Here is a 23,126-nt window from a genome sequence, read left to right on the forward strand (position 1 = left end):
TTATTTGTGCCAACTGGTCTGATAACCAGGGGGGAGGGTTTTCACTCTCAGGTAAACTAAAGAAAAGCAAATCGAGGGCTTAAGAAAAACTGCCTGTGGAAAATCACGATTTAATAGGCAGCATCTCAGAGGACAGTGGACATTAAAGGGAAATAAGATAAATACACATTTTAATCTTCAGTTTTACAAAAGACTCTGTAAGCTGGGATATTCGACCTCTTTTGTTATTTGTTCAGTATTAACTGCAGTGTGAAAGAACAGTGCTTTCCATGGACTCAAATTATTGTTATTTACAGATAGAGAAAGCAGGAGCACTAAGAGGTAAATTAACTTGCTCAAAGGCGCATGGCCAAGAATGGGAGAAACCGAGAGATAAGGGCGATAAGCGGACTCCGGAGCCTGTGCTTGGCTACCATGCTAGTCTCCTGGGCTTAGAGATTATACCCTGATTGTAGGAATAAGAGAACATTAAGTGTCTACTAATGTATCAGGCACTAAGCTCAGTGACGGCTATGCATGTCCCATAATCTTCAAAGCAACCGTGTGAGGGAGGGCCTACTGTCACCCCGTTGGAGATGAGGAAACAGGCTCAGGATGGGTATTGATTCCCGGTTCGCTCAGCAGGCAATTCGTAGAATCAGTAAATGGGAAAGTCTGGATTCCAACCTAGGTCCTCAGTTCCGGCCCTCCACTGCAGCAGCCTCTGCTAGCAGGTATTCCTCTGGGTTAGCACCCTTGAAATGGGACTTCAGTGCCCTAGATGTGCGGCCTGGTGGGGGGGGGGGCGCAGTGAGGGCGGGTCCACCTGGCTGAGCCCGGCCCCCGCCCCGCCCCTTGGGGGCGGGGCTGTCACGTCCACCAATCAGGGGGCGCTGGGGGCGGGAGCCGCGGCGCTGCGGCTCCAGCCCGCAGTTAGAGCGGCGAGAGCGCTCGGAGACACTGCGCGGAGCCAAGGGGAGCGAGCGGGCACCCCAGTCTCCTTCCCCTCCCCTCGTCGCCTTCTCCCGCAGCCGGACCGGAACTATGTGATCCCGGAAGTTCCGGTGCCATTGCTGTGTGGGATAAACAGTAATGGCGGAGGCTGCAGCTCCCGGAACAACAGCCACAACATCAGGAGCAGGAGCGGCAGCGGCGGCGGTGGCAGCGGCCTCCCCCACCCCTATCCCCACAGTCACCTCCCCGTCCTCGGGGGCGGGGGGAGGGGGAGGCGGCGGCGGCAGCGGCGGCGGCTGGACTAAACAGGTCACCTGCAGGTGAGACGCTGCGCAGCCGGGCGCCGGCGCGGGAGGGGGCTGAGGCCGCGGAGAGGGCGTAGAGGAAGGGGCGGGCGGGAGGCCGGGGGCGGGCGGCAGAGGGAGGAGAGCGACGTTTGGCCTCCGCGGCCTCCCGCCCGCGCTGCGTCAACCCCCGCCGGCTGCCGCGGCCCTGGGCGCGCGCAGCTGCGCTGCGGGGCCGCCGAACCGCGCGCCGCCCTCCCCGCGCCGGCGGAGCGGCGTGCGGCGCAGAGGGAAAGGTGGACTGACTCCTCCCCCCTCCTCATTGTAGCCCGAGTCCGCATCCCTTGCTTGCAGCTCCGCAGGTTCGGGAAAGGGGTGCCACGCAGCCTGCCTCCCCGCAGCCGTGCGGGGCCGGGGAGCGCGGCCGCGGGCCCGGGCGAGGTGGCCTGGCTGCCGGGCCTCGGCGCCCTGTCATCCGTTGGTAACGCCTGCTCGCGTCTTTCTCCGCCCCCGCCCCCCGCCCCACCCGAGAAGTAGCTTTTGTTATTTCTTTGTATGTTTATCGAGGTTGGCGGTTCTGAGCTTTGTCTTAGAACCGAGTGCCGGGCTGGGGTCTTCTACTCTGCCTTAAATTTTACGAGCTGCCATTCCCCTTCCGCGGTCAAAATGTTCTCTTTAAATACACTGAAATACGTTGATCTTACTTCTGAAGGGGAATCAAAGAGCTTGTCTTTCGCGGAGGAGAGTGGTTTTGTTTGGTTTTGGTATGTCAGATGCAAGTATTTAATTAGTGGATGGCGGTTATAGGTACGTGTGTACGGGTGTAAAGAATGAACGAGTGTACATACAGGATGAGTGCGTTTAATAATTGGATGATATACTTGGATTCTTTTAGAAGTGATCATTAGCAGCTGGAAGCTTTTCTTTTTCTATCAGTTGAAATAATCCAACTGGAACCCCAGTTTTCACTGGGGGCGGGGAATAATTTCCATGCAATACTATGAATTCTTAGTATGCAGAACTCACTGTCTAGATGTTGTTAGCAGTGATACTAAACTAATATATACGTGTTAGGCATGAATAACAAGCTTAATTAAGCTTACTTTCAGTAGCGGGATGGAGAACTATAAAAAGCTATTTTAGGTAGTTTTTCTTATCAGTCATTTGTAGATCCTAAGGGAATCAAGTGCAATGTCTTAAGAGAATTTGAAAATTCTGTTCATGAACCCTGTTAGAGTCCCTATAGACAATTTCTCTTCACAATGCTGCAGTTGATTACGTACTAGTGGCAGTCCCAGTCTACCTCCATATACTGAAAATAATGTTCTTGAATGTGAGTTCTTTCCTTGAATGTGAGTTCTTTCAAGAACTCCATACAAAGTCCTAATTTTAACCTATCATTTTTGATCTCAATATAGTCTAGCCTTGAACACCCATCACCAACCTGGCATTACCATACTTATCTCATTTTTATCACGTAGCTGTAACTTGAACCCAGCTTTACAGCACTTTACACTTTTTACACTCTGTTAAGACGGTTCGCCCTGTTCTTATTTCCCCTTCTAGTTCCTTAGCAGTATATAATCATAATTCAAAATAGCATTGATTTATGTATTTAAAAATTTTACATAGCTCAGTAATATATTTTGGAAAGGCATATGTAAAAGATACAGGCTTAGATGTACTAGTTCCCCCCCCCCGTAAACCTGTCTAGCTTTTGATTGAGTTATATCTTAGATTTTAGTATTTGACATTGTTTTCAGTTCTAGTTAACAACATGATCTATGTTTTAAAATTTTCTTTGGGCAGTGGAATATCAAATACACCTTCAGTTATCGTAGACCTTGAGCTTTCTTGAGAACAGGTCCCTATTTTGTTATCATTAATCTGTACTTAGTTGATGCTGGTAAGCCCACACCTAAAATTACCCACTTTAATATGTGCTTTGAAGTTTCCTCTGCTGTCCTTTAAAATAAGAAAAAACTTGTAAATGAGCAAAGACAAAGGACTTAAGATCTGTGCATCTTTTGGGGCCTACCTCATTCAGTTATTCAGTAGTACTAGTGCCTACCATAAGAGACCATGCTCTAGGTGTTGAGGGGAATGCAAAAATGCATCGTATTTTCATTGTGTTCATAACAATCTCCCTTGAATTCAAGATAGTGATAACATTTTAGTATTTTTGCTTATTTCCTTCTATCTAGCAGTTTGACTAAGGCTATTTTCTTAGGGCATAATACTCAAGTTTAGAGGATTTTTTTAATTGCTCAGTCATATTTTCTCATTGGCTACTGTTTTCTTCATATTTCTCAAAATTGTTTCATTGTGTCTGTCTGCAGCTTAAGAAAAACCTACATATACCTTTGCCAAGGAACTGTTATTATGCTGCCACCACCAGGCCATTTTTCATATTTTTTTATTGGAGGAATATTAATGAAATAAGCTATTGCTTATAACTTCTTTGAGAGTATGGGGTTAAAATAATACTTAAAACTCTCATAACTTGCAAGCTATAATTTTGGATTTAGACACTGCTTTGAGAGAGTTCATCTACAGAAGTAGATGACTGCTCTGGCAGTTGAAATAATAATCCCCAAAATAAGTGTTTTTATATTTCGATTTCTTTTCAAGTGTAGTTAATACAGTTTAAAAATAAAGGAAATTATTCCAGGAAGTATCTATCCAACTGCTGTGATATCCATAGTGAAGCTTATTAGTTGGAAACTATAGGTATTTTTGAAGGAGTGGCATTGAAAAGGTTACCAGCCCATTAAGGAAAATTAATTTGCTGCTGACATTATGATTCACCATGACAAAAAAATAGGTGTCTTCTACAGTTTTTATGAAACAAATACGTAACTACTGTTTGTATAGGTATTGTAGGAGATAAAAGTAAACCATGGTCCTCAGCCAACAGGAATTTTCAGTTAGTCTGAAAAATGGTATGTGCACTCATCAGTAAATATCTGTAACTTCTGCAGATACACAGGCAGGTTCTTTGCTTCTGTTGTACCCTTAGAAGCTACTATTGGGGTGTTTTGTAATGTATTTTGGCAAACATGCTTAGGTTTCGAAGAGGTCCAGCAGTAGGGAGATTCTAGTCGACTATTTGCCTTTATTACTTTAAAATGTCTGGAGTCATAAGATTTTTAAATTTTTTTTTTTTACCCATTTGGGAGAGAGCATCAGTGAGAGCACGAGCAGTAGGGAGAGGGAGAAGCTGGAAGGACACTTCACCCCCCTGAGCTGAAGGCAGATGCTTAATGGCACTGAACCACCCAGGCGCCCTAGTGTCATAGAATCAAGGTGGAAGGAGTCTTAGAAATCATATGGCCCAGGGGCACCTGCGTGTCTGTCAGTTCCCAACTCTTGATTTGTCTAAGGTCATGATCCCGGTGGAGGGATGGAGCCCCATACCAGCTCCAAGCTCAGGGGGGATCCTGCTTGAGATTGTCTCTCCCTCTCACCCGTACGTCTCTAAAATAATTAAAACTCATATGGCCCAGCCTTTTCACCAAAGGAAGCTTTAGTCTGGGCAGTGGCATCAAGGTTTAGATGGTGGCTTGGTGGTAGCATTTAAAAAACAGAAGCACTTTGATCAGATTCGTTTGGGGGAGAAATTTCTTAAAGAGCAGTTTGCCTTTTTTTCTTTCTTTATAACTTAACACTTTTCATGTCATAATGTCTTACAGATGGGTTGGCAAGGGGGGATTTCAGTGTGAGGATTGCATTTAATTCTGTACCACTAGTGTTCATATCAACTGAGGAATAAAAGGCAAAAAAACCCCTGAAAACCCAGACCATAACGTACCATGTAAAATAATGCTTAGTATTTGGCAGTAACTAATTAGGGCTTGTATTCTAGTGTTTCTGTTGATTCTGAAGTATCAGGTGATTATGCGTCTGCTTGAATTCCTTCAGTGTTGCTAGTTCTGGACCTCAGGTATGAATTTCATTGCTGGGGAGTCTTCATGTTGAACCAGATCTGTGATGTAACTTTCTGCATATATTCACTTTGTCAGGAATAGTGCCCAAAAAGGTTGTATTCTGGCTATATTACCCCAGTTACTTAAAACCTTGTGGCATGACATCTAGGTGTCTGGCCTTAATGGTTTGCCTTACTAATTCTTAACTATTTGTTCACGTGTACCTCTTCCTGCCAGGCACGGTTATAAACCAATATAGTGAACGAATGTAGTCTGGCCGGGCAGAGTAAAGATGTGGAAGGACAGATTTGAGTGAACATGCATAGCGCAAAGACTATGCAGTTATGAAACAAAGATGAAATCACCTGCTGCAGGTCACGTAGCTAGTAAGTGACAAGGCTGGAATTGAAAGTCTTCACAGTTCTCATGGGGTGCCTGGCTGGCTCAGTCAGAAGAGCACACAACTCTTGATCGCAGACGTGAGTTCGAGCCCCACATTGGGTGTAGAGATTGCTTAAATCTTAAAAAGAATTCCCAATTCTGAGCCTTTCCTTTTTTTTTTTTAAAGATTTTATTTATTTATTTGACAGAGATAGAGACAGCGAGAGGGGGAGTGGGAGAGGAAGAAGCAGGCTCATAGCAGAGGAGCCTGATGTGGGGCTCGATCCCAGAACGCCGGGATCACGCCCTGAGTCGGAGGCAGACGCTTAACTGCTGTGCCACCCAGGCGCCCCATATCTTTTGTACTCTTTATTAGATCCAAACAGTCTACTACTAGTGCAGCCTGATTGTATTGACTGTTCTGGTAGCTGCATTCCCTTCTGGCTCTTGAAACTTGGGATCAGCTAAAGCCCCTAGATGTAAATATATCAGTTGGCCAAGACCAGTCACTTGGAAGGAAGGAAGTTTAATGCAGTAATTTAATTTTCATGCTTCCTTGTTTCAGATACTTAATTGATTTCTTACTGCTTAAAAGATAAGTTGGCTTACAAGGCCCTACAGAGTCTGTTCTTGGCTATCCAGCCCCATCTCCTTCCTCCCTTTCCCCCATTTCTTCCTTACTCTCTCACTTTGGTCATATGCTCTACTGTGCTCTTGACCAGAAAGTGCTAATGGTCCGTGTACCACTGCCCTAGGCCAGCCAGTCTGTTTGACTCTAAGTTTTTACTATCATTTCGGATTCTGCAGAAGTGTTCACCCATCGTACACGTCCACAAGTGAGTATTAGTGTAGGCGTTGCAGAGGTGCTAAGGAAGTGAATCAAGGCGCGGGTGTCAGGGACTGGAGCTCCGAAGCAGCTGGCTAAGGAACTGAGGTGAAGGTCGGCAACTGGCAGGTAGTGATTGGTGGAAGACAGAACCTGACACAGTAAAGAGCATCATAAACCCAAGGGCAACAATTGAAAGTTGGATAAAATGAGATTTAAGAACAAAAGTAAAATTGAGTTGTGCCTGAGGTTTAGGTGCTAACCTTCCCAGTTTGGAATCTCTAAATATTTTATCAAGCTTTAAAACTAAATCAGTATATGTATCTGACTTCAAATTGGTCGATCCCAAAGAAATATTGAAGGTATAGACAGCTTTGTCTTGTGTGTTTAAAAAGCAGAAGGCGCCACTGGGGATGAGATGGTAAACTACTGTATCCAAGCACTGATACAGTTTAAAAAGGATAACCTATTACCAGCTGGTTACTTTTTTTTTCTTGAAGGATTTTCCTTATGTATTTACTTGAGTGCGAGAGAGTATGGAACAGGGTGAGGGGCAGAGGGGGAAACAGACTCCCTGTTCTGCAGGGAGCTGGAAGGGGGCTCGATCCTGCGTCTCAGGGATCATGACCTGAGCCGAAGGCAGACACCTGAACCAACTGAGCCACCCAGGTGCCCGTGGGTACTTTTCTATGTACTTTCAGGCAAGATTTTAGTGTAGTGGAGATTACAATGTAATTATCATTGGCTTGTTTAGTTGTTGGGGTGTCTGTGTTGATGGCTTCATTTATGCAGTCAAAAATGAGCATTTTTTAAAGACTTTCAGCTCAGGGGGAGGAGCAGAGGGAGGGGGACAATTGAGTGGGGAGCCCGATACAGGGCTTGATCCCAGGACCACGAGATCATGACTTGAGCTGAAGTGAGACGCTTAAGCAGCTGAGCCAGCCAGGCACCCGCAAAATATCTTTTGAGTAGTTTAACTTAACTCAAAAGTTGCCCTGTAGTTGAGCGAAAGTTCACACGAGTTAGATGATGGTAGACTTAACAGTTGAAATTAGGTCACCTATAGTTTTAATTGACTTCCTAGTATATTAACATTTCTTACGGACTAAAACCCCAGGGCACTTAAGGATCTTGGTCATTTTAATTGCTTCACCAACATGTTAACGTTCTTTCCATGTGGTGAACTGTCATAAAAAAGTTTTCCCTTCCAGGTACTCTTTGAATAGAACCTTTCCCATTCAAATTTGGGCAGCCTTATTCAAGGTTCTTTCGGTGAATATGGATATTTTCTACACAATTCAGATCACTGGGCAGTGAAGTATACATACTGTCCCTCTGTTCACCGGGTGTAGATAACTGTGCCATTCTTGGATATAGTGATGACATTTGCAAGGCCAGCCACGTTTACACCTGGTACTTTTTCCTTACTCTTCCAGCTGTACATAGATGCCTATTTGGAGTTGGGGCCTGCCAAAAATCATGACTCTCTGCTTAAGAGAAAGACTAATAAAGGACCAATTGAAAAAAAAAAAAAAAAACCCTGGGGTGCCTTGGCTGGCTCAGTCAGTAGAGCATGTGCCACGTTGGGGGTAGAGCTTACTTAAAAAGAAAATCTTTGGGGGAAAAAGAGAAAACCCTGACAAGTCAGTGATGGGAAGATCGAGGATGGTGGTGGTGGTTCTCCTCTGCATGATCAGGGTTACCTACAAAAAATAAGACCCATATCACTTCATATAGTTACCTAGAGAAACGTAGATTGCTGCTTTCTCTACTCATTCCCACTCCCACCAGTCCCCACTTTGTGATTTAGTAGGTACGAGGCATTCTCTACGTTTGCAGTTCTAGCAAATTCCCAGATGCCAGTGCTTCTAGTCCAAGTTCTTTAGGAACTGAGTCCTAAGTTATACTCCGATACTTGGTGTTTAGGAAACAGCTAGTTAGGGGGCTTCTGGGTGCCTCAGTCGTTAAGTGTCTGCCTTCAGCTCAGGGTGGGATCCCAGGATTGAGCCCCACATCAGGCTCCTCCGCTGGGAGCCTGCTTCTTCCTCTCACTCACTCCCCTGCCTGTGTTCCCTCTCTCGCTAGCTGTCTCTCTGTCAAATAAATAAAATCTTAGGGGGAGAAAAAGGGGGGAAAAAAAGGAAAACCGCTAGTTAGGTACACACATAATCCTTTAAGGCCGAGGACCAATAGTCCACTAACCAAAGAACATAAAGTGATTGCCCTTTGCCTCTATGTTTGCAGCAAATTTGGATATATTTTTACATGTGGCTTTTACATGAATTTTTTTAAAAGTAGTCTCCATGCCCTTTTGGGAGTCCAGCGTGGGGCTTGTACTTGAAACCCTGTGATGGAGACGCAGTAAGAGATCGAATTGCTAAGCCACTCAGGTGCCCCTAACATGTCGCTCTAAGATTTATCTGAGCGAGCACTAGACAGAGGGGTTGCCTACGTGCAAGGCGAAGTGGGGCGGCAGAGGCAGAGGGAGAAGCAGGCTCCACACCAAGCAGGGTGCCCAGTGGCGGGGCTCGATTCCATGATGACCTGATCTGAAGGCAGATGCTTAACCGACTGAGCCACCCAGGCACCCCTAAAATGGTTTCTAAAAGTAGTGAAACATACAGTAGTCTGACCCATTCTGGTCTACATTGTTTATTGCTGCTTTTCTTTCCTTCTCTTCTCTTTCTTAATTTTTTTGTTCAAGCAGGTCTGCCATTATGGCTAAAGTTAGTGAAAAACAAGATGTTACCTCCCTAGGACTGTAAAATGAGAACTGTGGTCAAATGTACCCTGCAGAGACCAGATTAATGATGACCTCAGTTGAAATCTTAAATTGGTACACCTATGTATAGGCAACGTTCCTGTGGTACCATAACAGATCATACAGTCTAATTCTACTTGCTTTTGTGTTCATTTCACATGGTGGTGTAGGATAGGCTATATTGGATATATTATTATGTTACTGGTGGAGTACATTGGTCATGAATTCTTGTAGGACTGGCTTTAATCTTTTTAAACCTGTGGTTCTTTTTCTCACAGGTATTTCATGCACGGGGTTTGTAAGGAAGGAGATAACTGTCGCTACTCGCATGACCTCTCCGACAGTCCTTACGGTGTAGTGTGCAAGTATTTTCAGCGAGGATACTGTATTTACGGAGACCGCTGCAGGTAAGAATTGGTTACAGATAGTTGTGTTCAGAGGTGGGGTGGGAGAGGTTGAGAAAAAGTGAGTAAAACACATAATTCCAATAGCTTTACAAATAGGTTTAAGATAAATGCTTTGAAAAGGACTCTGTAGCAGTGTTAGTACCCCGATAAATCTCTTACAGGGCATGTATTAATACATTAAAAAAAATAAGTTCGTAATGCATTCCTAACTTCATTTCCTGAGGAGCCCCTGAGCCCCTTCTGCAAACCTAGGGATAAGGTATGGAGAAAGCATGTTTGTATATGGCATTTCCTTTTTAAGAGTAAAAATGATGTGCATATTTGACCATAGTTGCAGATCTCGTGGTTAATGAATTAATGGAGAGAATATGGGATTCTAGGCATTTGGAATAGTTTATTAGGTTACTAGTTATGAGAGCTTATCCATTCCGTGTCAACTTTCCTCAACCCCTTCAGCCTACAAGACTAAATCTAAGCTTAGATTTAGGGAAAATACTTCAGGAATGTGTCTACTAACCAAGAGGGATTCCTCCTTTAATCTCTGTCATCATTCATTGAACTGGTACCATAATCCTGTTAAATTGCAATTCGGCAGGAGTGGGTTGTTTACAAATCCGTAGAGTGGGCGCCTGGGTGGCTCAGTTGGTTAAGCGACTGCCTTTCGCTCACGTCATGATCCCAGGCTCCTGGGATTGAGCCCTGCATTGTGCTCCCTGTTAGGTGGGGATCCTGCTTCTCCCTCTCCCTCTGCCTGCTGCCTCCCCCTGCTTGTTCTCTCTGTCAAATAAAATCTTCAAAAAAAATTACCTATTGATGTTGAACAAATTACCCCAAGATTTACCAGGTTAGAAACCAACAAAAATCCATGTCCTAGTTTCTGGGGGTATGAAACCAGCATGGCTTAGCTGGGTGGTTCTAGCTCTGAAATTCCAGAGGTTGCAGTCAGGATTTCAGGCAGGGCTGTGATTATTTGACCTGTCTTTGGGCTTGAAGGATCAATTCTAAGGTGGCTCACACTCTGTTGGCCAGAAAACTTAGTTTTTACCAGTTGGACCTCTTCCTAGGGGTCCTTCAGTGTCCTTAATTGGTTGCTGTCCTTCCCCAGAGCAGGTGATTAAAGAGAGCCAGCAAGGACACATCCACAATGCCTTTTATGACCCTAGTCTCAGAAGTCCCACACTCCCACTGTACTCCTTACAACAAGCAAGTCACTAAGTCAAGCCCATGTTCGAGGGTAGGGAGATTGGGCCTCACCTTTCGAAGGGAGGAGTATCAAACTGTAAACCATCATATTAGGTCAGACATTTTGGGGCATGTGAGCCATTTTTAGCATACTGAGCAGAAAAGATTATGTCAACTCTTAAGTTCAGATGCTTAGAATTCAAAAGGCTAAGAAATTATAGGGGCGCCTGGGTGGCACAGCGGTTAAGCATCTGCCTCCGGCTCAGGGCGCGATCCCGGCGTTAGGGATCGAGCCCCACATCAGGCTCCTCCACTATGAGCCTGCTTCTTCCTCTCACACTCCCCTTGCTTGTGTTCCCTCTCTCGCTGGCTGTCTCTATCCTGTCGAATAAATAAAATAAAAATAATCTTAAAAAAAAAAGGCTAAGAAATTATCGATGAGCGGAATATTAATGTTCAGTCATCCCACATTCATTTTACTAGGAAATACAGGAAGGATAGAGAATGAACAGATTCTTTTTCCAGATTTTTTTATGTGACTATAAGCTCAGAAATGGATCCCCTGATATCTGAGTTTAAGTTACTTGCTCTATGCTAATTTTTTTTCAGTATTATAGGAAAAATGACACCCCTTCCCCCCAAAACCCAAAAAGCCAGGTTTATCTCTTTCAGTCACAGTATGAAAGGGGGGGTTTGGTAGAACTCCATCTTACTGTATATGTAAAGAGCAGTTCTTTGTAGTAGAATGGTCTGCAGTTTCCAGACCAACTAAACTGGGGAGCTGGGTTCTTGGTCTAGACAGTCAGCCTGGAATCTTTGTAAACTCTGTCCAAGGAGAGAAGAAATAAATGTTAGGAGTGGAAGTGAGACCCAAGGATGTCCAGCAGAGAAGTGGAGAGCACTGTGTGATAGGAGGGAAAGTGTGGCTGGTAACAGATCAGCTTCTTTAGAAGAGGGACTCATCTGATGGGACCATATAGGGTGAAAGAATGAAAAACAAGGTTAAATTGAAGAAATCTCAGCTAAGGCCGAGGCTGTATGTGTTAATCGACTTATTTTTCAGGGAATCTTGCCAGCCCTAAATGCCATTTCATACTCTTCTTCAGAGCAAGCATGGAGGCCTGTCCTCAACCTAACGCTGTGTAATCAGTGGGCTTCGTGTGGGAGACCAAGGTTGAGGCCAGGGACTGAGGTGGGGGACCTGTTTTGGTGAGGCTCTGACAGGCAGTCTCAAGTCACCTAATGAACTGCTTTTTTCTTTTTAGTTTTCATAATAGTAAAGATGCAGCTCCTCCTTTGGCTAATGAACTGATTGGAGCTGGGTTTAGAGCTCTCAGGATAAAGTGAAAGGAATTAGGGAAACCTATGTTTTAATAATAGGCCAGAAAGCTGCTGTGGTAGTTAGGGACAGACCCTACTTTTCACACTCAACTGTGCTAGGATCTTTTTTCACAAATTGGCCAGTGCCCAGAGATTTCAGATAACTGAGTGCTTCATAGAGGGAATAGTTCACAGTGAAAAATCATGTCCTAATGCCAGGAGTTCACAAATACTACTGTCAGTGCTTCATGATGATGGTGGCATATTACGTAGGCCAGTTCCTCATTCTGCAGAGCTGTCGTGCACATTGCGGGACCTCTAAGGTCCTTGGCCCCCACCTACTCAGTGCCATAGTTCAGAACGCCCTCATCGTTTCTTCACACCCAGTGGAAAAGAGGTCTTAGGTGACAACCATTTCTGTGGTCAGTCTCCTTTCATTTGGAGGGCTTTTTCCCTCTGGACCCACTGATTTCTCATAAACTAAAATATTTGATTTATTTATTTGAAAGAGAGCACGCAAGCAGTGGGGCGGGGCAGAGGGAGAGAAGCAGACTCGCACTGAGCAACAATCCCAGGAACCCCGAGATGATGACCTGAGAGTACTTGCAAAGATGTGAAAGAAAAGCCCAATGTTAGTTTCAGTGTCGTGTCAGTATTTTTCTTCACTTAACACTTCGATTTAAAGGATCACCGATTCTGTGGTAATCTTACAGAATTAATTTAATAACCATTACAAACATTACAAACACATCATCATGGACTCTGAGTACAGTAGATGGGAGAGTCCTCTTAAGTGAGAGTTGGCAGGCCTCATCTGTGCAGTGCCAGATGTATTTTGGCTATGGAGGTCACACTTTTCCTTGTACAGTAGCAGCCTAGATGATAAGATAAGCTAATGGGTGTGGCTGCGTTCCCATGAAACTTCATTGGGACGCTTGACATGAGTTTCATGTGTCATAAAACTATTTTTTTTTTCAAGCATTTAAAAATACCTAAACCAAGAGTACAAGTCCATTTGGTACCGGAGTCAGTCTCCTGAATTACACAATTCTAATAAATGCCTCTTAAAAAAATAGTAAGGATGTCAGTGGGGTGCCTGGCTGGCTAAATCAGTATCAAAACCATTTTTAGCTCTGGGTTTGGCCTGAAGGTCAAAGGCTGGACTGATGCCTGTTCCTTAAGAAGGTTCATGCTTACTGAACCATATATTTTTTTAGTAAGCGCCTTTTTGTTCTAATTTAATAATGTATTTGACAGAACGCACACAAGGAGGCAGAGCAGCAGGCAGAGGGGGAAGCAGGCTCCCCTCTGATCAGAGAGTCTGATCCCAGGACCCTAGGATCATGACCTGAGCTGAAGATAGACACTTAACGGACTGAGCTACGCAGGTGCCCCTAGTAAAGCACCTTTCAAAATGTGTCTTGCCTTTTCTTCTTGCTTCTAGTTTTCTCTCACTTGTACTTTATCTTTCCTTGTACTTAATGCACAAGTCTTCACTTCAGAATCATTTTATATAGCTCTATTCTGCACTAAGGGATTAACTTTGCCTAAATAGGCAGATTTGATTTTAAAACTTAATTTTCAAAATAGATAATCATTTGTATGCAAGGACCCTGTTTCACTCATTTAAATTTGACCCCTCAGGAGATGATTTCTTTTCAATTTATTTTGAGAACAAGCCCGCAGGGGGTGGGGAGAGTAGCAGAGGGGGAGAGAGAATCCTAAGCAGGCTCCATACCCAGCCTGGTAGGCAGGGCTCTATCTCTCAGGACCCACAACACAATGACCTCGTTGAACCAACTGAGCCACCCAGGTACCCCACATGATGTAGTTCATAGTGCATGGTAGGTGTTCATTACCAGGTGTTGCTCAAAAAATTGAACTGTTCAGGCGCCTGTCTTCAGCTCCGGTCATGATGTGAGTCCTTGGATCGGGCGGGAAGTCGGCTTCTCCCTCTCTTTCTGCACCCCCGCCTACATGCTCACACGCACGCGCTCTCGTTCTTTCTCTCTCTCAGATAGATTTGGGGGAAAAAAAATGCTGTCTATCCCTCTAATACTAACCGTGAGCTACCTGTGCCTTTTGAACACTTGAGAATACGGCCAGTACCGGGACTAACCAACAGGGTTTTACATACTTAAGCTAGATGTGGCTATTGGTTGCTCTCATAATAGAGTATTTTAGAGTCACATAGGTCTAGAACACCACTTAACTTGACAATTTTTTGACAATGAAGTGAGGTGTGGTGCAAGCGAAGTGCATACTTCAGTGGTTTCTGCTCTCAGCTTGCATGATTCAGGATTCCAGTTTGGATTAAAATGCACTGGGTTTTATAGCTGATAGCGAAATATTTCAGTTACTTTATGAAAGGCAAAGTAGGCTCCTTAATGCCTAAGAGTAGGAATATGAAAGTTGGAGGTAATAGACTCCAATGGTAAATATCAGCAAATGTTTGCCGTAAGCTGAGGGACAGTGTGTAGTTAGTCTGAATGTCTTTTTTAGATGTAAATATAGGCACCAGTAACACTGCTGGTCCATGGTTAGGATGGCCCAATTAATCAGTCAATTGCAAGACCAGCTAAATATGTGTACTGTAAGTTAGACCAGTTCAGACTTACACTATATATCTCATTACTTTGTGTCTGAATGAATGTCTGAATTGTGCAGATTTTCTTGGGCAGAAAGTTGGTTCTTGAAGGGAATAGTTTGGAGATGTGATTTTAATAATTTCACAGATGAAAAGAAATGAGAAAATCTATGGTGTAAAAATTTGGAAAAGGTCAATGAGTGGATACAGGAAAAGAATACATAATGTATATTGTAAATACAGTGGTAAAATGTTCTTCCGTTTTCTACCTGTTGAATTTGAGGGTTTGAATCTGTCGATCTTGGGTGCACAGTCTCTTTAGTGGAGTTGCAATGAGAACCATGAGACTTACCTCCAGATGAGCATGGAATTTGAGGGGTGATAGATGGTCTGCTGCAGGGGTGGGCAAACCTGGCTGAAGGCTCTAAAGTTCTCTGACCCCTGGTCTATGACCTTGGCTACTCAGAGTGCCGTTCTTAGACCAGCGGTATTATCCTGTGGGGGTTTGGTAGACATGCAGAATCATGGCCTCTGCCCCAGACTTAGAAATTACGGATATGCCTTTTAACAATTCCCCATCCGATTCATAGGCGCAATATTTTGAAAAGAACCCAAAGATGGGATCAGGGAATACATACTTCATTTGGGGCTGCTGGCTAGACAGTGACTGCTGACTTTTTAAATTTTTTTTTTTAAAGATATGAACATAGCAAGCCATTGAAACAGGAAGAAGTGACTGCTACAGACCTAACTGCAAAATCATCCCTTGCTGCTTCCTCAAGTGTCTCATCAGGAGTTGGACCACTTGTTGAGATGAATTCAGCCGAAGCCGAGTCAAGAAATTCAAACTTTGCAACTGTAGGAGCAGGTTCAGAAGACTGGGTGAATGCCGTTGAGTTTGTTCCTGGGCAGCCCTACTGTGGCCGTAGTGAGTATTTGAAGACTAAAAACAACTTAGAGTGCTAGGCCATAGCCCACCAGTTAGCTGGTTTCACAACCTTCCTGCTTCCGCCCTTCATACTTAGCTTGATTTAATACTCTAAATTGGATTACCAGCTACTTACCAATGGAGTGAAAGAAACTTTTTGAATCCCAGTAGTAATGAATTTAGAATGTTTTGAAAAACTGAAGCCTCTTAAATCAGTGCAATTGCACAAGAAATAAAGTTTTTCTTTCTTAAAACAAGCCTACTCTTGGAAATTTCAGCATTAGAAAATTGCGCAAGAGTAAAGGGATCAGTTCAATAGACTTGGAGTTTAATGGAAGTTCTTCCATTTTTTTTTTTTCTGTTCAGTTATTCTCAGTTACCTTAGTTCATATATCTGCCTTACCCATTTTGGACCTTTACTACCCTCTTAAACGTTTTCAGCTGCCCCTTCCTGCACTGAAGCACCCCCGCAGGGCTCAGTGACCAAGGAAGAAGCAGAGAAAGAGCAAACAGCAGCGGAAACCAAGAAGCAGCTTTGCCCGTATGCTGCGGTGGGAGAGTGCCGGTATGGGGAGAACTGTGTGTATCTCCACGGGGATGCCTGTGACATGTGTGGGCTGCAGGTCCTCCATCCAATGGATGCAGCCCAGAGATCACAACACATAAAAGTAAGTCTTCAGGGAGGTATCTGTTAATCCATGTGAGACTTCTTCTAAGATGCACATTTCATTGGTTTTTAATATAGTAACAGACTTGTGCAACCATTACCAGGGTTTTGTATGATTTTTAGGACCTTTTCATCACCCCCAAAAGAAACCCTATGCCCCTTAGCTCCATTACTCTCCTTTTTGCCCTTCCCTCCAGCTCCTGGCAACAACTGATATACTTTGTCTCTAGACTTGCCTGTTCTGGAGATAGCATATGAATGGAATCCTGTGTGGCCTTTTGTGACATGCTCAAACAATAGCATTACGTTTCCAGGGTTTAGTCATGTTGTCGTGTGTACCAGTACTTCTTTCCTTTTTCTGGCTGAATAATTCACCGTATAGCTCTACCACATCTTGTTCTTCCATTCGTTAATTGAAGGATGTTGGGATTGTTTCACCCACTGGCTGTTGTGTTTTAGGTTATCTTAGAGAGTAGAGTTGCTGGGTCATGTGGTAACTCAGTGCTTAACATTTTGAGCAATGCCAGACTGCATGCACAGTGACTACCATTTTACAGTCCCAATTGCAATGGGTGAGGATTTCAGGCCACGGCTGTAAAGTTTTTTAATGTATTAATTTGAGAGAACTTGAGTGAGCAGGAGCTGTGGGGGAGGGAGAGGCAGGCTCCCTGCTGAGCAGCGAGCCCCAGGATCTTGACCTGAGTTGAAAGCAGACCCCTAACCCATTGATCCACCTAGGCACCCCCAGACTATGGTTTTTAAGCCCATTCTCAGCATCCATTTTTTGTTGAAGACACTGCTTTACAAACTATTTATTGGAGCAACATATTTGTCTCTAACCTTTATCACCTGTTTAACAAAATTAATTTGGTTATTGGGTAAAGCATAGTATAAGACATTTTTGAATCCTACCTACACAGCGTGTTGGCTGTGTGAATTGAGGTAAGTTAAATCCCTGTAAGTCTTTCAGCTTTGTATTGGGTATTGGCGGCAGTAGTGTCTTCATCTTTGTTCTTCCCTTTTTAGTAGTATCTTTTAAGGATTGTTTACAAAGAGGTTTTAAAAAGAGAGAAAAATATTAAAATGTTGGAGATACGTGAAATTATGGGTGACTTTGGTTGCTTTTTTTGCATTCCTTACAATTAGTATGTTTCATATAAATTGAAAATGTAAAACATACGTGTTAGCCACCCCTGTCTTTCACGATTTATTTGAGACAGAGAGGGGAGGTGCGTGGAGACTCCCCGTTGAGCAGAGTCGGCCACGGTGCTATCAGACCATTGCATCCTAAATCAAGAATTCGATGCGCAGCTGACTGAGACACCTGAGTGCCCACCTACACAGAACATGGGACTTGGACCCACAGCCCCGAGTTCAAGGATTACATGCTCCTCTGAGTGGGCAAGGTGTCCCCATGGTTCTTACTAGCCCCAAAGTGGAAACAACCAAAATATCCATCACTTGGTGAATGGTTAAATAAATTGTGCTCTGTCGTGATGGAATATTACTCAGCAATAAAAAGAAACAAAATACGGATACCTTCCACAGCATAGGTAACTTTGAAAATGTGCTAGATAAACAAAGCCAGTCACAAAAGGACGCATTTATGTGAAATGCCCTGAAAAGCATAGCCGCAGATTAGCAGTTGACTGGGGAGGGGTCCAGTCATTCTGGGGAAATGAGTGACTTGCTGTGGGTGTGGGTAGTGGACACAGTCTGTACTGATGGTGTGATGGTTGCAGACTGCATCTGCGTTTAATGTACCGTCGAAAGGAATGAATTACATGGTATCTGCTGTATCTCAAAGCTGGTTTTTTTAAAATGTGAAAATGAGGTGCCCAGCACCTAATTGTCACCTAATAAATGTTAGCTTCTTTCACCCTTAACTTTATGATACGTTGTAAATTAAGACCTTAATCTTAATTACATTTTCCATCTAGAAACCAGAAGATTAACAAACTTGAGTATGAAAAACTGTCTCTAACACGAATCATAACATGGGAGGGTAGCAAAGATTTGGGTGATTCCCCCCCCCCCCCCGTTTCTGAAGTTGAGTTCTTAACTCTGGTGATGTAAAGATTAGAATTGTCTGTCCACCTATAGAGTTGTGAACAAAGCTGCTTTTCATGTCAAATTGGGAACATCTTTTCAGTTCACGATTGAGTCTTTGAACATGAGTCATTAGCTGTCAAGTTGAAGTCTAAATCAGTGGCTTGACTACACCTGTTATTTCTCTGCTTTTTCCAGTCTTGCATTGAGGCCCATGAGAAGGACATGGAGCTCTCATTTGCTGTCCAGCGCAGTAAGGACATGGTGTGTGGCATCTGCATGGAGGTGGTCTATGAGAAAGCCAACCCCAGTGAGCGCCGCTTTGGGATTCTCTCCAACTGCAACCACACTTACTGTCTCAAGTGTATTCGCAAGTGGAGGAGTGCTAAGCAATTTGAGAGCAAGATCATAAAGTGAGGCTCCTCCCCAATCTTCGTGTTTGCTTTCTATTTTGGGGAAGAATTTAGTATCTTGTGCCAACTTTGAACCAGATGGACGCGCATTTAAATGCATGCATTTTATCTTGAAACTGGGGTGTTCTAATTGGGATTTCTTCTTTGTATTTCAGCTAGCTTCTAGGTTAGTTGGTATATCTACTTCATTGGAATGAGGAAACCCTATGTATCAGTTAGTAGAATCTTCGTGCTTTTTCTGAGGAGATTGTGTTTAACGGATTAGCCAGTTTAGGCTCAATGAACAGACTTCTAGCTCTGAATGTATGTTTCTGGACGTCTTACATTCTCCGCTTTCCTATTCCATCCATAAGCTAGCCAATAATCACCATCCTTTAAAAAGATTGTTCTCATAACCGAACAAGAACTACATAATCGAAATAGAGCAAAGTTACAAGAAATAAATTTATTTAAACGAAAGAAAAAGGAGTCCGTGTGAAATGTCTTCTTTTGTTATCTTTGTTTTTGTTTTGTTTAGTTTTTTGTTGTTTCTTTAACGAAGTTACCTTCTTTGAGTGAACTGGCTAGCCATTGAGTTGAATTTCTAAAGGAGTTTGTCTTGCCTCAAAAGAAATGGTCAGTTGTGTGAGTGTGTGGAGCCCTTTCAGGAAATGCCCACTTGGCCTTCAGTTAAGTCTTAAGTGTGGTGGGGACACACCAGGGTGTGTCCTTGAAGAAGAGTGGGCCTGTAAAGGGGGATGTGCATTGCAGCCTGTTCATTGTTTCCCAGGTCCTGCCCAGAATGCCGCATCACATCTAACTTTGTCATTCCAAGTGAGTACTGGGTGGAGGAGAAAGAAGAGAAGCAGAAACTCATTCAGAAATACAAGGAAGCAATGAGGTATGAGCACTGCAGCCTTTTCTCAAGCTAAGATCCCAACAGAGCTTGGGTTCACGTTGAAAAGAACAGTGCTGCATTATATACTCCTACCTCCTTCCTACCCTTTCTTTGACTTCCCAGTACAGTTTCTTTTTGTCACCCCTGATAACACTTAACCCCTTACGTACCTTGCTATAACGCAGTCCTTGGGGTGCATGCCGAGGGACTGTGTTATAACGAAGTCTGTACTGCTAGCTGATGCCCCATGAGTGGGCTTCTACCTCATTCTGAGTCCATGTTGTCCTATGTGCTTGTGTGTGGGCTTCCTAGAAGATTTCCTCTCTGCCGGATCTGCGGGACTGGAACTCTTTGAACAGCACAGACTGGAACAGAGTATCTGTTTCTGTCAGTGCTTCATGCATTAGCGCACACATTAAGAACACACCTTGGGGAGGGCTGGAAGCAGACATGCCGGTTCTATCCCTACCTGTTTAAAGAAAATACCGGATGATAGTCGAATACAGACCTGAAATCCACTGTGAATAAGGGTTGCGATATTTTCCTTTCCAGCAACAAGGCGTGCAGGTATTTTGATGAAGGACGTGGGAGCTGCCCATTTGGAGGGAACTGTTTTTACAAGCATGCGTACCCTGATGGCCGTAGAGAGGAGCCACAGAGACAGAAAGTGGGAACATCAAGCAGATACCGGGTAACTCTCGCTGTTTTTTTAAAGGAGGGGAAATACCACGCTATCAGTTGAGGCCTGCAAAGATTGGGGTAGGGGAAAGAGATTAACACTCAGGTCTGGGAGTGAGACTGGCGGATGAAAAGCGAACAGCAACCTCAGGAAACTGGGCGGGATAGAGGAAAAGCTAGAGTGCCTAAAGGGCTAGACTAATCGGTTTGCCTCGAGTGACCAGAGGGGAGGAGTTGGTAAAGTCGAAACCCTAAATGAGAAGTCTGTTCGTCATGCCCTCTGGTGTGCTGGACGTTTTGCCTTAGAAACAACAGACTAGAAGATACTACTGCTCGACAGTGCCATCCCTATCATGGCCTTGTTTTTTACAGGCCCAACGAAGGAACCACTTCTGGGAGCTCATTGAGGAAAGAGAGAACAGCAACCCCTTTGACAACGAAGAAGAGGAGGTTGTCACCTTTGAGCTGGGCGAGATGTTGCTTATGCTTTTGGCTGCAGGTGGGGACGACGACCTGACAGACTCTGAAGACGAGTGGGACTTGTTTCATGATGAGCTGGAAGATTTTTATGACCTGGATCTATAGCAGCTTGGTGTGGCGTGGGAACTGGCCTGCTGAGCCTCAGACAGTAGCTGTCCCCTGTGGTGGTGTGGCAGTGCCCGAGTTTCTCTCCTAGGCAGGCCTCTCAACTCCAGGTGCTGTCGTGATCCTTCTTACCCAGGGCCTGTCTTCTCAATCCCTCACCTTTCCCCAAGGAGTGTGTTGTTTTCTCTGTTCTAAAAAAAAAAAAAAGTTACAAAAATAAATCTTAAAGCTAGTTTTTTTTGTAACATGAATTTAACTGTCAGACAGTTAGCGTAGGTTTGTTGCGTCATCTGTTCTCCACCAGATTCACACCGTTCTAGGGTAGCGTTGATGGACTCTCCACACTCACTCGGAGGACCCCAAAGTTCAAAAGGAACAGCATCGGCCCTGCTTTGGGTCCGAGAATAGAGGTGATGGGTAACGCATCTGAACTGTGGCAAGTAGCCTGCTACAGACCTAACAAGGTGGATACTTGAGGTTTCTGGTGAAATCTGCACATCGGTGTTTTTATATCTGTTCCCTACCCTGTAAACCCCACCTGTGCACTTGTTCTGTGGTTTTGGTCTCTTGTCGATTGCACACAAGTAAGACTACTGGGTAACCAGAACCAGGTGCGACTGTGTTGAGATTTTTACTGTGTTTGGCACGATAGGAAAATTGTACTGGGACACCTAACAGATGCAGCCGCATAAGTGAAATGCTGAGCTGGAAGCGACTCCCGAGGGCTGATAGACTTGGTGTGTGCGTGTGTGCGAGTGTGTGATAAGCTTCTCGTCCCTGCATAGATGCTGTGTTCTTAGCCTTAGTGGAAAAACTTGGTTTAGTGGTTTCAGCCTAGTATGGCCCATAGATTGTAAAGGACAAAGCAGTATATTGGTAGCTGTCGGTAGAGCAGTGCTAGCTCTGTCTATAGAGAAACGGGCTTAGCCACAGGTTTCAACACGAACCAGGGCTTGGGTACACAGTTGTATTTAATGTTTTAGGGTCCCAGCCTTTCCAGCCCAGGCACTTTTGGACAAATGTTTGTCCTCGTTTGAGGTTTTGTTGTCGGGTTTTTGTGTTTGTTTTTTGTGGGTATTTGCCTCATTCCATCCCTGAGCTTTTGCAGGTAGACATGATTCAGAACTTCTAAGGTGTTTCTTGTAGTGGGGTCATTGGTTGGCAGGATAAGTCATGCTTTTCCACCAGAGGGGGGTGGGGGTGGTAATCCACAAGAGTGGGACTAAAGTTGCTAGAGGAATTCCTTGGTTGGAAATTTTAGCCTTGAGTTTTGTTGCTCTAGTTCCTGAAATAACTTGGGAGATGCTCCTCGTTTGTCCATCTACTGCTTTGATTCCTTGGACCCCACCCATTCTTCACTCATAAGAAAAAGTAATTGTTGCAGAGGTCTCTGTATTTTGCAGCTGCCCTTTTGTAAGAAGCACTTTTCCCAAATAAAACAATAAAAAAACCAAATTGGCTTTCTGTTTTGTGTAATGTTTAATGAGCTGTTCTGAAACTTGCAGGTGTCAAAGCATAACATTGGTTTCTTTCATTGTCCCTGATCAGTTCCGTCAGTTATGTGGATATGGTTTCATTGAGAGAAGTGATAGCTTTCCTAAGACCTGTAACCTGCTGAGAAATGTTTGAGCCATAAACAGGGAAACCACCAGCCGGGATCACCTCTTGTATTTTAGAATTTGTAGGACTAACCCTTCCCACTTTAGTGGCCAAAGGCACCGCCTGTTTTCTGCAGCCACGCAGCTATAGTTGAACTTGCTTCCTACTCACAAATAGCAGGTATGTCACAAAATACAATGTTTTGAAAGGGTACTTTTTTTTCTCCCTAATTATTCTATCATACTTCTAATAAAACCCATTCTGTGGTGACCTTTTTGTATTGGCTATTGGGTGGCTCAGTCTGTTAAGCACCTGCCGCCTTGGTCATGAGCATTGGGCTCCCTGTTGAGTAAGGAATCTGCGTCTCCCTCTTCCCCTTACCCTGCATGTGCTCGCTTTCACACATAAGTGGAATCTTTTAAAAAAATATTCTAAGTTAAAATACTTGTATTAGGAATTAACAGTGTTCAGTGTTTCCATTTCTAGGAATTTTGTGTATTGTGACTTGGCGTGTAGTCCTGGTAAGAGCTGTAGGTCCACAAGTAGGCTTTCTGTAAGCTCATGTATCTACCACTTCCAGAAGTGTTGAGAGTCTGCCTTCAGCCGCTACGGATCAGGCCGTGTTGGGGGATCACAGGTGATGGATAGCCGCAGAGGCAGCGTGGAAGTGTTAGGGGCCATAGTAGGGAAGAGACTTAAAAGCAAAAGCCTCTGCATTTTGGT

The 23,126-nt window shown here is 44.1% G+C and overlaps 1 protein-coding gene across 1 annotated transcript; it reads left to right on the forward strand.

Annotated features, from left to right (window-relative positions):
• The first annotated feature begins 940 nt into the window (after window positions 1–940).
• On the forward strand, window positions 941–22,259 carry MKRN1 (makorin ring finger protein 1). The gene is made up of 8 exons (XM_040643931.1): window positions 941–1,253; window positions 9,390–9,518; window positions 15,306–15,535; window positions 15,977–16,203; window positions 18,450–18,664; window positions 19,434–19,544; window positions 20,094–20,232; window positions 20,592–22,259. The coding sequence occupies exons 1-8, from the start codon at window positions 1,072–1,074 to the stop codon at window positions 20,802–20,804; spliced, it is 1,446 nt and encodes a 481-aa protein (XP_040499865.1). The 5' UTR covers window positions 941–1,071; the 3' UTR covers window positions 20,805–22,259.
• Window positions 22,260–23,126: the final 867 nt, after the last annotated feature.

This window comes from Ursus maritimus, unplaced genomic scaffold, assembly GCF_017311325.1.
Source record: "Ursus maritimus isolate PB19 unplaced genomic scaffold, ASM1731132v1 scaffold_3, whole genome shotgun sequence".
NCBI classification, from domain to species: Eukaryota; Metazoa; Chordata; class Mammalia; order Carnivora; family Ursidae; genus Ursus; species Ursus maritimus.